The following is a 16,783-nucleotide window of genomic DNA, read 5'->3' as shown; positions in this document are numbered from 1 at the left end:
CATGCCCAGGATCTGAACCAGAGAAACCCTGGGCCGCCAAATCAGAGCACGCAAACTTAAGCACTCGGCCACAGGGCCAGCCCCGTCTCAAATTGGATTTTAAAAACAACATTCAGCTATATGCTACTTAGAAAATGCATATACAATACAAAAACAGCACAAGAAGTTACAAAAAAAGAGATGCAAACGATATTAGAAAGTATGCAGGGGCCGGCCCACTGGCACAGCGGTTAAGTTCACAAGTTCTGCTTTGGCAGCCCAGGGTTCACTGGTTTGGATCCTGGGTACGGACATGGCACTGGTTGTCAAGCCATGCTGTGGTAGGTGTCCCACATATAAAGTAGAGGAAGATGAGCAAGGATGTTAGCTCAGAGCCAGTCTTCCTCAGCAAAAAGAGGAGGTTTGACAGCAGATGTTAGCTTAGGATGAATCTTCCTCAAAAAAAAAAAAGTAAGCAAATAGTAACCCCATAAAAAGCTGTTAACAGTTCCAATGCATATCACAAAACAGAGTTTGAGGAAAAAAAATATATTACAGGTGAATAGAGAAACTATATGATATACAGAAAAACCCACAAACAAGAAACACCAATTATAAAATTGTACACAACCAACAAAGCTTGAAATACATAAAGCAAAAACTGGAGAAATTGATACACAGAGAAATTGATAAATCAATATTAATGTGGAAATTTTCAACACATCTCTAATAGAAACTATTATGAATCCCAGAAAAGTTGCAAAATTGGTAAGCATATAAAATATTCAGACAATGAAGTTAATAGTGAAATTAACAACTTTGATCTTTACACTCAACAAACAGGAAAAATGTAAGATTTTCAAGTACACATGGAACATTTATAAGAATTAACCATGTGCTAATAAAGGCACATATTTCAAAAAGAAGAAAAACTTATTCTCTGACCACAGTAAATCTTAGGAATCAATCTTAAAAGTTAATTTTTTTAATATTTGGAAAACAAAAAAAATGCCCTTCTGAACAACTTGTCTGTTAAAGGGAAATCATAATAGAAATTTTCCAATAAGTGGAAGTAGATGAGGAAAAAAAAATTACATATCAAAAACCAGTGGGATGCAGTAACCAGGCACTTAGCAATAAATGTTTGCATATTCAAGGACTTCTGGTTCCAGAAATATCAGACTAAGAACTCAGACTAAGAACAACTAGAAACTCTAGACATTTGAAGAATGAATAAAGTAGTGGAGAATATGCAAGAGAAGAAGAGGGCCAGCCCGGTGGTGCAGTGGTTAAGTTTGCACGCTCCACTTCAGTGGCCCAGGGTTCACTGGTTCAGATCCTGGGCACGGACCTACACACCGCTTATCAAGTGGGATGCTGTGGTAGCATCCCACATACAAAAAATAGAGGAAGATTGGCACAGATGTTAGCTCAGGGCCAATCTTCCTCAGCAAAAAGAGGAGGATTGGCGGTGGATATTAGCTCAGGGCTAATCTGCCTTGGAAATAAAAAAAAAAGGGAGAGAAGAACACCAGAACACTGCGCCTTGCACTCAGGGAGAGGCCTCAGATGAGGAAGCAGAGAGACTGAGAGGATGAGCAGAACTTTTGATTGATTAAAGGGACAAAACTGGAGCCCAGAGCCAACTGAACAGTGGAGGAAGCTGTTAAACCCCTCTTACTTTGGGCTGCCACTCTAAAGAGATTCATCAAAAGGCATAAGACTAGTAAGAAAAATAAATGTTTAAAAAACAAGAAAACCAATACACAGTAGGAACAGAGAACACGGTATCCTCATAATGGACACATGAGATTGATTTTAAAATAACAACATTAAAATATTCATAGAAATGAAAGATTGAGAAAACTGGCAGAGGAGTGGAATTATTTAAAAATAAAATTCTAGCATTGAAGCATATAACTGAAATTAAGAATTCAATACATCAATTTCATACGTGAAAAGTATGCAGAGACTAAACAAGAGAAAAGACAGACAAGAGAGTAAGAGCCAGAGAGAGTAACAAGATCTTATAAGGTGTAATTTGAGTCTCAGAGAAGAGAGCGCAGAGTAATATTTCAATAAACAATGGCTGAGAATTTCCCAAAACTGACAAAAGACTTCAATCCACAGATTAAACAAACCTTACAAAATACCAAGCATACTAAACCCAAAAAATTCTGCCTAGACCCATTACAGTAAATTGCAGAAAAAACAAAGACAAAGAGAATATTAAAAACAGATTACCTTCAAAGATACAAGTATGCTGCTGACTGATTTCTCCGCAGAAACAATGAAAGCCAGAAGATGCATATTCAAAGTACTGAAGACAAATTACTGTCTACGTAGAATTTTACTCCTGTCAAAATTCTTTTAAAAATGAAACTGAGATTAAGCCATTTTCAGACAAAGAAAAAATTGAAATGGAAATTTAAAAATATATGAAGCAGAATAATGGTGAAAATGTAACATATCAAAACTTGTGAGATGCACCTAAAGCCAGGATTAGAGGGAAATGCATAGGCTTAAATGCATCTATTAGACACAAGGCAATCTAAAATTGAATGATTAAACTCTACGAGACGGGAAAAATAATAAGCTAAGAGCAGAAATTAATGACATAGAAAATATACATTCAGTAGACAAGATTCAAAAGACCAGAAGTGGGTTTTTTGAACAGTTTAATAAAACATGAATCCCTGTTGAAACTGCTGAGACAGATGCAAACACTTGTGTCATGAACAAATAAGCGACCATCACTACAGCTCAGCAGACAGTAGAATGCTCATGGCATATATTTTTTTTAAACTTTGCTAATGAATTTGAAAATTTTAATGAAATATAAAAATTCCTCAAAAAACACAACTTAAAAATATTGGTAAGGATAATTAGAATATCTAAATAGTCCAATAATTTTTAAATTAAATTCATTATTAAAAAACCTTCCCACAATCCTGGGTTTACTCCAGGAATGCCAAGATGGTTAAAATATTGAAAATAAATTAATGTAATTCACCACATTAAAAGAATAAGCAAGAAAAATCCTTTAAATAAAGAAGAAAACTATTATTTCAATAGATAGAGAAAAAGTATTTGTTAAAACTCAACATGCAATCATGGGGGAAAAAATCCTAGTAAACTAAGAATCTGGAAATCATTTCTTAGAAAGAGAAAACCAGAATAGGACATTCTTTTACTCTGATAAAGGTATCTTAAAATTTTAAAAATGGATTTATCAAGGTTACTGGACATACAAACAGATTGTATTAATGCATACTAGCAACAGGAACTCTCATTCATTGCTGGTGGGAATGCAAAATGGTACAGGGACTTTGGAAAATAGTTTGGTGTTTTCTTACAAAACTAAACGTACTCTTACCTTACCATACAATCCAGCAATCACACTCCTTGTAACTTACTAAGGAGTTGAAAACTTATGTCCTACAAAAAAGTGCACACGAATGTTTATAGAAGCTTTATTCATAATTGCCAAATTGCAACCAAGATGTCCTTCAGTCCAAAGTGTGACATATCCAAACAATGGAATATTCTTCAGCACTAAAAAGAAATGAGCTATCAGGCCATGAAAAGACATGGATAAACCTTAAATGTCTATTACTAAGTGAAAGAAGGCAATATGAAAAGGCTACATACTGTATGATTCCAATTATTTGATATTCTGGAAAAGGCAAGACTATAGAGAGAGTAAAAAGATAACAAAGGGTTTATATCCAATATAAAGAACTGTTAGAAAGAAATGAGGAAAGAACGGGTGACCCAATAGAAAGAAAAAAAGGGAGGGAGGAGAGATATAAAAGGAAATAGCCAAATGGCCAGTAAATAAACCTATGAAAAGGGGACACAATTTAAAACCTCAGTGAGATGCCATTATACATCCACCAGGTGTTAGCAAGGGTACTGAAAAACAAGTACTCTCATCTACTACTGGGAGAAGTGAGGAATGGTGGCATCACTTTGGAAAACAGTTCGATTTTATAAAAAAATTACACATTGTCAAATAGCAGTTCCATTCCTTGGAAGATACACAACAAAATGGAGTGCACGTGTATACCAAAAGATATGTGTGAGAATTGTATGTAATAGCCAAGAACTGGAAATAAGCCAAATGTCCTTCAAGAGCAGAATGGATTAATAAATTGCAGCATAATCATACTGCAGAATATTATACAGCAATGAAAATGAATGAACTACAGTGACACATGATTATATGAATTAATCTAAAGAAAATGTTGATTGAAACAGACAAAATACAAAAAATATATATATGATTCCATTTATATAAAATTCATAAACAAGCAAAATTAATCTATGGTGTTAGAATTCAAAATAGTTGTTGCCTTTGAGAATGAGAAAGGACACTGATTGGGAGGATGCTGGTAATGTTCTTTTTTTTGTCTGGTGTGGTGGTACATGTGTACATTCACTTTGGGAGGATCCATTAAGCCATACACTAATGATTTGTGTACTTTTATATATATATATATATATATATATATATATATAGGATTTCAATTTTTTGAAAGTTTTTAAAAGCTGATCTACAGTGTTGGAGTCAGCATAATGGGTACCTTTAGGAAGGAGGAAGGGAAAATGATTGGAGTGGAAAAGGGCACAGGAGAGATGTCTCTAGGGCGTTAGCAAAGTTCTCTTCTCAACCACAGGTGTTCATTTGTGATAATTCACAGAGCTGTATATTTTTTGTACTTTTCTGTATGTATGTTATAGTAAAAATGTCCTTATAAACAAAAAAATAAGAAAAAAATATTTGCACTTCTATCAGAATGAGGATTTGAAATGTGTACAGAATCTAGGCAAGAGTCTACTATCTTTAAATTTCTAAATAATTGCATTGCTTAAAAATAACATAAAACAGCATTTTTTGTTGTTATTCAATTCAGCGTGCAATCAATTTCACTGGGGCAAGGACAAGGACCCATTGCTGAAAAAATGATCAAAGATGCAATGAAATCAGGAAACTGGGTATTTCTGCAAAACTGTCATCTTGCTGTTTCTTGGATGTTGGCAATGGAAGAGCTAATTAAAACCTTCACAGATCTAAGTATGTTGAACACATAGCATTTGCATAATAACAACATTTTTATGTGGCCTTTCTTGTTGAATCCAATCCTTACAATAATTCTTTATTGCAGACATTGTGTTTCCCTATATTAAAGAGGAGAAACGTGAGACCTAGAGAGGTTTAGTTAAGTTATACAACCCAGATTCGAAAACAGGTCTTCAGACTGCAAGTTGAGGGTGTGATCCACTGGGTCATTTCTATTTCCTGTTGCCTTCTATGGGAGCCATTTGAATTCAAACTAGATTACACATAGGCATGATAAAAAGACATCAAAAAAGGGACTTAGGACAAAGAAAGCAAATTAAATATTTCACTGTAGAATGAGAGAAGTTAAGGAACAAAGTCCAATTTACCATCAATTCCCTAGAGTAGTGTTTTACCACTTTTTATCCTCTGTAACCCACATGACAACCAACCTTCACATGTGCCTCACAGCCACACATACTCCAGGAGTGTGCCCAGCATTATTCAAAGTTGCTACCACTAACTAATGGGTGTAGAGAGAGAAGTGGAGTTAGAATCGACTCATTTTTAAATGTTAGTATAAAACGAATTGAAACCTTAGGAACTGTATTATTGGTAATAAACAGCCTGGGCCCCACTTCACCACTCTGCCAGGAGGCCACTGGGGAGAACCATCAACCTAGGACATCCAGAGCCCTTTCTCTGGGATCTTCCTTTGTGCCCTGACCACGGAAAGCTTTCTGGGCAGGTGAGAGCTATGCAGCTTGTCTTGCAAGTGACTTTATTTACTGCTGCCTATTAAGGTGAAGAGCTGCTCTTTTACAGAGTGGCCAGCTGACATTGGTTACCAAGCCAAAGCCTGGGCTTACAGCCTTCGCCTAAAAACCCCTCACTTGCTGGTCACCCCCACGTTCCCCTCACCCACACACACGCCCCTGCCTTCTGCCGGCTGCTTCCAACAAGGATAAAGAGTCATTAGCATCTACAATCCAGAATCTCCACCCTTTCCGCTCTTTCGCAGTGCAAACAAGAAACAGCCTGCTTCTGGCTGGGCCTGTGACTTATTCCATTTAAATAATTAAAGAAAAATGACAAGAAAGTCTTCACTACTGTCCAGGCGTCCCTGATAATTAGGATTATAATTTTTTTTTTAACTGCTAAAGAAGGCTCTAAAAAGCAATTTGCTGCAGTGGTACTACATGAGACTTCAGAATATGGAGACGTCGTTCAGCTTCACAATGACCACGACAAGAGAATTTGTCATGTTACGGAACCCAGTTCATTTTTGCCAGTCGCCCAAAAAACCAATCACCAAAACGATGAGATTGCAGCAGAGAGAGGGTTTGAGTCACAAGGCAGCCAAGTGAGGAAAGGAGAGAACGAGTCTCAAATCTGCTTCCCTGAAAATGGGGACTCAGGGACATTTATGGGGTAGGGGGCAAGGTGGTCTGCAGTATGGAGAGAGATGATTGGAGGTGAGGAGAGGTGAGGTAATTGGTGATCTGCACAAGCATAGTCAGACTTCACGCCTCTTCATAGGACACATGTTCACAAAATGGCAGCGTTAGCATGATGAAGAGTTTTTAGCCTCTTGATGTCAAAAGGTCACTTATCGGGCATCTGCTCAGGCCCAGTTGATAGGTTGGTGTTCTCAACCAGCATGAACTGTACAAAGGGGTTCTGATTCCTGAAAAGCAGTCATTACCATGGTGACCCAGGCTCCAGGGAGACCCTTATCTATAGGAACGTAGTGGGAGTCAGATAGCATATTGCCTAAACAGCACAGTTAAGAATGCGTGGGTTAAACAGCTAAAAGCTATAATCACTAACTGCAAAAAAGAAAAACACCTAATCATCAATGGCTGTTTGCTGGTTTCAGCCAATTCTCCAAGGAGGCTGGATGGGCTGTGGAAGGCAGGTGAAGTCACTGGTGGATTTTAAGTGCTTGTGGCTCACTAAAGCTTCTGGCCCTTGTTTCGATCATTTATTAACTTAACCATTTGAGTTTTGATATTTAACTTGAACCAGTATAAAATACATTCAGGTAATAAGCTGAAAGAAGAAAGTGAATGAAAAAAAAGAAAGGAAAGAAGCAGCAAAAACTCTCCACTCGAAATTCTAAGACCCGAGTAGAGTTCTGCCCCCACCACTTCCTGACTGTGCATATTTCATCTCCTCGCTGGGCCTGTTTCCCCAGCTATAAAAATGACTGCATAGCATCACTGCTAGAAGTCTCATACTAAGCTGATTTCTAAGACTCCATTCCAGCTCTAAATTTCTATGATGTCTGTGAAGGTTAAGATTGTTGATGCTTTTGCAATTATAAGATGAAAAGTATGAAAAAAAATGCTTCTCTAAACCTGGCCTTTTTCATTCTTTAGTTTTTTGATTAGTGAAATCATTAGCCCTAAGACTTTGGTTGACGTTTGACTTCTGTACCTAATAGTTTTTACCATGCAGCAATTTTAGTGTTGCTCTAGAATTGTACTAGAACTTTTAACTTGGGCTTTTTAATGTAGCCCGTAAATTTAGATTAATAAACCAAGAAGCATAAATTCAGCATAAGTTCAGCTTTAATTCAGTCATTCATTCAACAAATATTTGAGAACCTACCTTGTACCATGCACTGTTCTAGATGCTTAGGGTATCTCGGTGAACAAAAGAACCATAGATATCTACTCACATAGAGCTTACATTCTAGTGAGGGAGACAGACAATAAATAACCCATATAATAAGTAATTTATACGGTATGATAGAATGTGGTCGGTACTTTGGAAAAAATTAAAAGGAGAGTAAGGAGGATCAGAAAGGTCAGGATGGAATGGGGGTAGGGAGGAAGGGTAGACCTCCTGGAGAAGGTGACATGTGACCAAGACTTGAAGAAAGTGAGGGAATCTAAAGGAAGAGCATTCCAAGCAGAAGCAACCACAGGGAGGGAGCAAGCCCAGCATATTGGAGCAACACCATAATATGTACTTAAAAACCAGCACCAAAAAAGTCACCCTTGAATGATGTCTGTGTCTTCCTGTGATGGAAACAATGATTCTTCCAACTTTGCTTTGACTTTTTGAACCTAGAATGAGCTCGCTCTTCCTTAGGTTCTCCGTCCACAGCTCAGAAACTAAGTGTAATAACTTAATTTCTTGATGCTACGTGTGAGGTCTCTCCATATCCTTGCTCCCTTGGTCACCTTTACAACTTCTCTGCAGAGGGGAGAAATCCCTTCCTTCTCCATGGGCTTTCTGACCATTTTCATGCAATCTGCCTTAAATAGAATGGTTAAAAAAAAAAAAAAACTTCATGAGCATAAATGCACTAGCAGTAACTGTCCTCTTTTTCTATTGAAAATTTTCTCCATTTCTGAGGGAAGGCCCTTAATGTCTCCATCAAGATTGAAAATTAACATGTCCCTAATTTCTTTCCTCAAATGTGCCAGCGTTTAGATTGCCAAACTCTCCTGTGTGAAGAGTTTCTGTAAAGATTCTCCCACCTCCATTTTAGAACATATACAACATACTTAAAATGATATACTAGTCTTTAAATGGAGTTTACAGCATTTTTTTTTTGCTACCCTATAATAATTATTTCTTTTAAAAAAGTGTTACTAAGAGTTAAACATTTTCCTTTTATATTGTTTTCTCTCTGTTTTAAACAGATGTTGTTATCAGGGACACCTTCCGACTTTTTTTAAGTTCCATGCCTAGTAGTACATTTCCTGTTACAGTTCTTCAAAATTCGGTCAAGGTAATGTATGCATATGGTTGGAACGATGTGAAATGATTGGTCTCAGAGTGTCCACCAAGTGGGTCCAGGGAGCTCAGGCCTGTGTGGGACCGTGTCAATCTGTGCAGCCAAGGGGAGTGTGGGGGGTGGGGAGGCGTGGAAGTCAGTATCCCTTCACTGACAGCCAGCAGGGAAACAATTTCCCACGCCACTGCCCATCCTTGCATGCCCTAGTCCTGTTGGTCATTCAACTCTTTCCCTCTTCCTCTCTACAAAAAAATGTCAAGGATGCAGAGTGATGAGAACACAACCTCTCCCAGAGTTTAAAGAATATTTCAGCATTTGAGAGACAGGAAGGCCTACAGGCTGCTGGATTTCAGTGCTGGAAGTTTCCAATATGAGGGAAGCCTCTGCTTGTGATTACTCAGGAATAAGGGCCACCTCTTCCCTCCCTGCCCCACGTCATCAAGGCAAAGTATGGGATGATACCATATGTTGGGACGACTGGGAAATCCAACGCAGAAGGCCTGAGCATATTTTATGCCCCGTGTTTAGAAAAATGGACACCAAATGGAAGTGTCTGAGGTTCTTGCGCAGATGGTTCACTCACTCAATGTCTGAGGACCCCACTAGGCCCTATTCTCCCAAGACTGAGGCTGAGCAAGATACAGAGCAGGTGCACACCTGCCAGGAATGCCCCACGGGCATCAGTTCTCACCATCCTCTCAATGCCTTCAGTCTGTATGTGTTACTTAGAAATAATGCAGATCTATAAAATCACCCTCTCTGCCGTGCATGTTCCATCTAAATCCAGGTAACCAACGAGCCTCCAAAAGGCTTACGTGCAAATATCAGACGAGCATTTACTGAAATGACACCTTCATTTTTTGAAGAAAATATACTTGGAAGAAAATGGAGACAAATAATATTTGGCATTTGTTTCTTCCATGCAATTATTCAGGTACACTCAATTCTGCTTTTTAATAGAAACAAGACAGTCTATTTTGTTAAAAATAAAGAGAATTAAATGAAAGCTTACAAATAGCACTGTGAAATGCTGAAGGCCCCGTTCTGTGTCTGAACCCAAGTCGTTTTAATTCAGTCTCTGATCTTCCCTTGCCTCAGCACCTCACAGCTTCGCCTCCCAGCCATATTCTGATCTGACTGCAGAACACGATCACCTGGATGAATGCAGCAGGTTAAGTTCCAAAGTGTCACATTGATTTCCTCAGCTATGCCTCACTCCCAAAATCTGCTTCCCCCCGTACCCTGAGACTCTACTTCTGAAGTCAGCAGTCCCATTCTCTCCATCACTTACCATCAAAATTTCAGGATTATTTTTATTCTTCCTTCTTTACACATATACATTATATAGGTCACCAAGTCCTCATTTTTCTTGCAATGCTCCTCATTGTTCCTATTTGAGTGGGCTTACCATCCTTACCAGCTTCCTCCCTGTGCCTGGAGCCCCCAGTCCCGTGAAAGATGACCTTCAACTCTGCGCTACTTTCTCCTTCCCTTTGTTCAAACCTCACTGCTGTGGTCTGGTGCCCAAACTGTGGCCTTGAACTTGAATTCTGACTCTTTGACTACATATCTCTAGATGGTGTCTTGATTAGACTGGCTGCCTGGTTTTCAAATGTGTGTGATCTACAGAGAAAGATCAGTAAAGAAAAAACAAAGATTAAAGATGCAAGATACGAGATAAATAAGTAAACAAGGTCCTGGAGGAGATCCGAGAGGCTGGGATTAGAGGCTCCAGGTGTGAGGGCCTTGTTCCACTCACAAAAGCAGCTGAGATGAGGAGGTGGTTTAAGATTTAGAGAAATTTTAAGATCACGAGGAGGGAACACAGGACCAATCCTCTGGCATAATCATTAGTTTAGAATTAAAAAATTAAGGTGGGATAGGGAGAAAACAAAGAGAGGGAAGTTTGTCACTATGGGAAGTCAGGAAACAAGGATTATGGTTCTGTGTACTAGTTTTACAAAAAAAAGGTCACCATAGAGAAGTCAGTATGTAATCAGCACAGCATGCCATGCCTGAAAAGCCCGGCTGCTGGACAGACTCCTTAGCCCAGTAGGTGGTAGCTCTCTCCACCAGATGGATGATCAGTGTCAGTATTTTTATATCAAAACACTCTAGGTAGGATTTTCCTACTTTGATGGGGAAATATTTTATTTTACCATGAAGAACAAATGCTCTTTTGACAGGTCTGTCACATTTCCAGTAATGCCAAATTCTCTTTTGGAAATATGGCAGCAGGGCCAGTACTGGAGGAACAGGTGCCTGCCCTGTTTGGTGAAAGCGTAGCTGAAGCTGAACTGCGTGATTTTAACCGATTTTGCAGAATGAAGATGCTCCACTTCAATAAAAACCTTTGAGTTTTCAACATTTTACGCAAAATTAATTTTATGAAATTTTATTTAAGACTGTTTTCATTTTCCATTCTAGGAGAGAAAAAAGTTTGGCCCTCTTGGTTGGAATATCTGCTATGAATTTAATGACAGTGACAGAGAATGTGCTTTACTGAACCTCAACCTTTACTGTCAAGAAGGAAAGATCCCCTGGGATGCGCTGATTTACATTACTGGTCAGTATGCCCACACAGCCAGGGCATCCAGCTGTGTGCCACACACAGTTGTTGGTTTATGCCCAGCTGGCCCATACAAAGATAGTGTCCTCTCCCAGGGTTTGATGGTGGTGGTGATGATTTCTGCTATTCCATTTGTAAAGATAAGACCATGATAAGAACAGTATGAGAATATTTATACATAGAAAATGGGGGAGATGTTTTCTCAAATAATTATAGCAAAAACTTATACAGCTCTTACTACATGCCAAGCTCTGTTTTAAGCGCTTCCCATGAATCAGCAGATTTAATTCTCACAATAAGTCTATAAGGTAAGAACTATTATATCCCTGTTTTACAAATGAGGAAACTGAGGCACACAGTGTACAAGTGGTGGAGCCAAGATTTAAACCCAGCCTCTAGCCTCCAGAGCCTGTGCTCTTAAATGCAGAAGAATCCGAACATTGATTGACCAGTAGATACCTGTTGAATCAGGTGTACTTGTGAAAAAGGAAAAAATATTTCAGGAATTACAATATTTAGCAAATATTAACTGTGGCCACGTGGGCTCTTACTACCAAAATTAGATCAAACTTTGACCACGTAGGCCCAGGTAACAAAGAAGAGATTTGCACTGGGAAATGGGGGAAGGAGAGACCTCTGAAAAAGGGCAGAATGGGAATGGATGGTTTTCCTTGGTGAGTAAGGGAAATGGGGAACAGCAGAGAGGTATCAGGTGATCTAGAACGTTGAAAGGCAAATGAAAACTTGAAACACATTTGAGCAGAGGGCAGCGAAACAACAGTGAAAATGGATGAGGACCGGTCCCCAGGGTGGACCAGGAAGGGTGGGCCTGGAATCCGGAATTATACTCGTGCCTCTAGCCACTGGTGTGGGGCCAAGAGTGCTTAACAAAATGGTGCTGTTGACAGAATTGTTCTCTGGCACCCTCTACTTACCCTGAGTTTACTACTGCCTAGTTTTTCTCTCCCTTCCCCCACTCCTAACCCTTCACCTTTCAGGTTACCTCAATCTCTACTGCTGTGGAACCAATTGTGTTTTTAAAAGGATAGAAAGGAACAAGACAAAGATGGATCTGCTCTCACTACTTCTATTCAACATTGTACTGCATGTTATAGCCAGGGGAATTAGACAAGGAAAAGAAATAAAATGTGTCCAGATTAGAACTGAAGAAGTGAACTTGTCTTTATTTGCAGAGGACATGAGCTTGTATATAGAAAATCCTGAGGAATTCACAAAAAAATAATAATAACTAGAAGTAACAAACAAGTTCAACAATGTTGTGGGATATAAGATCAAAACACAAAAATTAACTTCATTTATCTACATTGGCAATGAACAATTAGAAAATATTTTTTAAATTTCATTCACAATAACATCAAAGAGAATAAACTACTTAGGAAAAAATTTAACAAAAGAAGTGCAGACGTGCACTGAAAACTGCAAAGCATTGCTGAAAAAAATAAAGATGATCTAAATAAATGGAGAGACATGACATGCTCGTGGATTGAGAGACACAATATTGTTAAAATGACAATATGCCCAGACTGATCTATAGATTTAACACAGTCCCTATCAAAATTCCAGCTGGCATTGTTGCAGAAATTGGCAAGCTGACCATAAAATGTGTATGGAAATACAAAGGGCCCCAAATAGAAAAAACAATCTTGAGGGGAAAAAAGAACAAAATTAGAAGAATTAAATTTCCCAATTTCAAAACTTACACAAAGCTATAATAATTAAGACAATGTGGTATTTCCATAATAATAGATGTATAAATCAATGGAACAGAATTGACAATCCAGAAATAAGCCCTTATATTACGATCAATTGATTTTCAACAAAGATGCGAGGACAATTCAATGGGAGAAGAATAATCTTTTCAACAAATGATGCTGGAACAATTGGATATCCATCTGCAAAGGATGAATTTGGATCCTTATCTCACACCATGCACAAAAATTAATTCAAAATGAGTGATATATCTAAATGTAAGAGCTAAAACTATAAAACTCTTAGAAGAAATCATAGAAGTAAATCTTCATGACCTTGGGTTAGGCAATGACTTCTTTGATATGACGCAATAAGCACAAGCAATAAAAGAAAAAGTAATAAGTTGGACTTCATTAACATTTAAAACTTTTATACTTCAACAATCACCATCAAGAAAGTAAAAAGCCAAGCCACAGACTGAGAAAATATTTGCAAATCATATATCAATAAGGCACTTGCATACAAAGTATATAAAAACTCTTACAACTCAACATGAAGAAGAAAAATAATCCAATTAAAAACGGACAAAAGATTTGAATAGACATTTCACTAAAGAAGACATACAAATGCCCAGTAAGCACATGAAAAGATGCTCAATTAGTCATCACGAAAATTAAAATTAAAGCCATAATGAGATACTACTTCACACTCACTAGGATGGCTACAATAAAAAAGATAGTAACAAGAGTCGATAGTAACAAGGATGTGGAGAAATTGGAACCCTCGTACTTTGCAATGTAAAATGGTGCTGCTGCTTTGGAAAATTTTTATAGACTTACCATAAGACCAGAAATTTCACTTCCAGGTATATACCCAGGAAAAACGAAAACACACATCCACACAAAAACTTGCACACAAATGTTCATAACAACATTATTCATAATAGCCAAAAAGTTTACCTGACTGTCCATCAGCTGGTGAACGGATAAATAAAATGTGGTATATCCATACAATGAAATATTATTCAGCCATAAAAAGGAATACCGTACTGTTACATGCTACAACATGGATAAACCTCAAAAACTTTATGCTAAGTAAAAGAAGCTAGACACAAAATACCATATGTTGTATGATTCCATTTATATGAAATTTCTAGAAAAAGCAAATCTATACAAACAGAAAGTAGATTGGTGATTGCATGGAACAGGGGGTAGAAATTGGGAGTGGCTGCAAATGGGCACAAGATTTCTTTTGGGGGATGATAGAAATGTTCTAAAATTAGATTGTGGTGATGATCGCACAATTTCATAAATTAAAAACTACTGAATTATACATGTAAATTTTACGGGAATTTTATGATTTTTAAATCATAGCTCATTAAAGCTGTTTTTTTTAAAGACAAAGAATAGGAGAAAAAAGGCAATGCTTTATCCAGGTGATGATATTTTCTAATGGTATGATTTTGGGTAGTCATTTATGGGTTAATCCAGAAAATACTTATTAGTACTACTATGATAGATGCTGGAAATACAAAAATAACATTGTCCCTGCCTACCAAAAACTCATGGTGTAAAGAGCAGAGATAATGAATAAACTATAATATGTCGTGATAACTGCCAAAATAGAAGTGTATGCACAGTGCTGTGGGAATTCAGGAGGAGCAAGTAACACCATCTGGAGGAATCTGGGAAAGCTCCACTGAGGAGGCACAGGTTGAGATGGGTGCTGAGTCAGCTGGGCTCACCAGGGAGAAGAGGCCAGAGAGCACACTGGGCAGAGAGAACAGAGATGCTAAAAGCCCAGCCGTGTCGAGGTGTGGCCTGACTGTAGACATCGTGAGTAGTTCCGTAGGGCTGGAACATAGCATGAAGAGGAGATGTGTATAGAGGGGAGCTTTATCTTCAACAAAACTTAAAAAGGTAAGCTGGGAGCACGTCCCGGAAGGCCTGTGTGTGTTGTTAATAAATTGGCCCTACCTTGTAAGCAGTAGTTGACAATTACAGTCTTTGAGGCTGGGAAGAGATGCAATAATTTATAAAGCTATAATAAAAGCAAGATGAAGGACTGAACAAGAGGATATAGCAACATCAGGGGGAGACTAGAAGAAGGGAGAATAAACAGAGAAATACTGAGGAGGCTTTAAATATGGGAGGGTATTTGAGGTCGCAGGGGAGTTTTATAACTTTATAGCGTGAGCTACAGCAATGCATAAGTCTGGGAGACAGATCTGAGCTCAAAGTGGGCATGGGCAAAGTCAAACCTAAGGCCTATCCACTTTATATTGGGCCATGCCTGAGCCAGCCTGTGGGGAGAGGAGAAAAAGAGAAGGGGAAGCCACCACAAGTGGATCTGCACTGAGACCCCCAGGAACTGTGATGTGGTGGCCAGGACAGGTGGTGGGCATGTATTCTGGACACCCTTCTCCCAAGGACCCCCTTCTGGGAAGATCAAACCCAGAAGACTCCTGCCTAAAAGTGAGTCCTCTCCCCTGAGTCAAATGGGAGCTCTCCTTGTTTATTCAGTCTGATCAAAAAGAAGGATAAAAATCTAGATGGAGAAGCACTAAGTCTGATGATTTATAAGGAAAATATTTTTTACTGCTTCTCAAAATGCAGATATTTTGGTTTGAAACTTTTCTTTAGAACAATATACTTTAGGGTAACTCTTTCCTCTCACCACTGACTAACTACTGGAGTATGAGTTTTCCTGGCCATCCTCATTCCCAGACACCATCATGCAATTGGAGAACCTGAGCTTTACATTCCCATCCAGCCCCAAAGAGCCAAGAGGAGCTTCAAGTTAGGCCCAGGCTAAATGGACCTACCCCAAAGATTTAACCCCACTTTGCATTCCAAGACTTCATGGAGGGTGACTGAAGCATATTCCCAGGAAAGCACAGCAACATCTCTTCCCTCCCTCTTAGAATTGATAATAAAGAGATTCAGCTGCTTGACCCACTTCCCCTTCACTCTCCCTGAGTGGCTGATCCAAAGAGACTGACCAGAGGAGAGGGAAGATAGGTGTCCCTATGGGAGGTGCAGGTAAGGACATTGCTATCTTAGAAGAAATATATTATTGAGGCTCCAAAGACTGGAATAACTTTCTCTCAACCAACCATCTCAGCTTGAAATAGAATGAAAAAAATTTCTTCCGGACATAAAGGAAGAGATGGAGATGAAAATGGATGAATAGTTAAAGGATTCAGAAGTTGACAATGTAGAATCATAGGTAAAATCCTTCCAGGAACACTACAGTGGTGAATAATGAATTGTAGCAATGGATCTGGAATTTTTCCAAGGAATTATATCAGCAATAGATACCATTCCAATGCAGAATAGATAGCATTCCTACTTGTAATTTTGGGATGACAATGGAGTATGCCGAAAGTAGCTTTTCTGTGGAAAGAGAGAGGAGATACCAATATTTTTTAATTCCCCATGACATAATTTCTGTCAGGCAAGTTGTGTCTTTCACCTTGGATCTCTTTCCTCCTTAGCTTAATAGTAACAATTTACAAGGTATGTACAGAGTTTGGAAGCCTTGATGTAAATGTTTTGGTTCCATTTTACTCACTGGCCTCAAAAAGAAGCTGTGTTTCATGGAAAGTGTGTATGTTTTAGAATATTGCAGTCAATGATGGGAAAAGACCCAAAATCATTATTTTGAAGCAAAACACAGAAAGAAGGAAGAAACATTTAAATAGAGCTCAGTG

The 16,783-nt window shown here is 38.4% G+C and overlaps 1 protein-coding gene across 4 annotated transcripts in view; it reads left to right on the top strand.

Annotated features, from left to right (window-relative positions):
- The window catches only part of DNAH6 (dynein axonemal heavy chain 6), a 257,423-nt gene that overhangs the window by 215,788 nt on the left and 24,852 nt on the right, over positions 1–16,783 (top strand). For 3 of the 4 annotated variants that reach the window (XM_001916886.5, XM_070236219.1, XM_070236220.1), the window contains exons 65-68: positions 4,896–5,056; positions 8,698–8,786; positions 9,580–9,726; positions 11,220–11,358. In XM_001916886.5, coding sequence (XP_001916921.3) covers positions 4,896–5,056; positions 8,698–8,786; positions 9,580–9,726; positions 11,220–11,358 — 536 coding nt within the window. Of the gene's footprint in view, positions 1–4,895; positions 5,057–8,697; positions 8,787–9,579; positions 9,727–11,219; positions 11,359–12,359; positions 12,744–16,783 lie in introns of those variants that run through there. The other variant, XM_023618819.2, reaches the window with a different exon arrangement.

The sequence above is a fragment of the Equus caballus genome, chromosome 15, assembly GCF_041296265.1.
Source record: "Equus caballus isolate H_3958 breed thoroughbred chromosome 15, TB-T2T, whole genome shotgun sequence".
Classification (NCBI taxonomy): Eukaryota; Metazoa; Chordata; class Mammalia; order Perissodactyla; family Equidae; genus Equus; species Equus caballus.
Note: the sequence above shows the minus strand (reverse complement) of the source record. Positions and strands in the feature narration are given on the sequence as shown.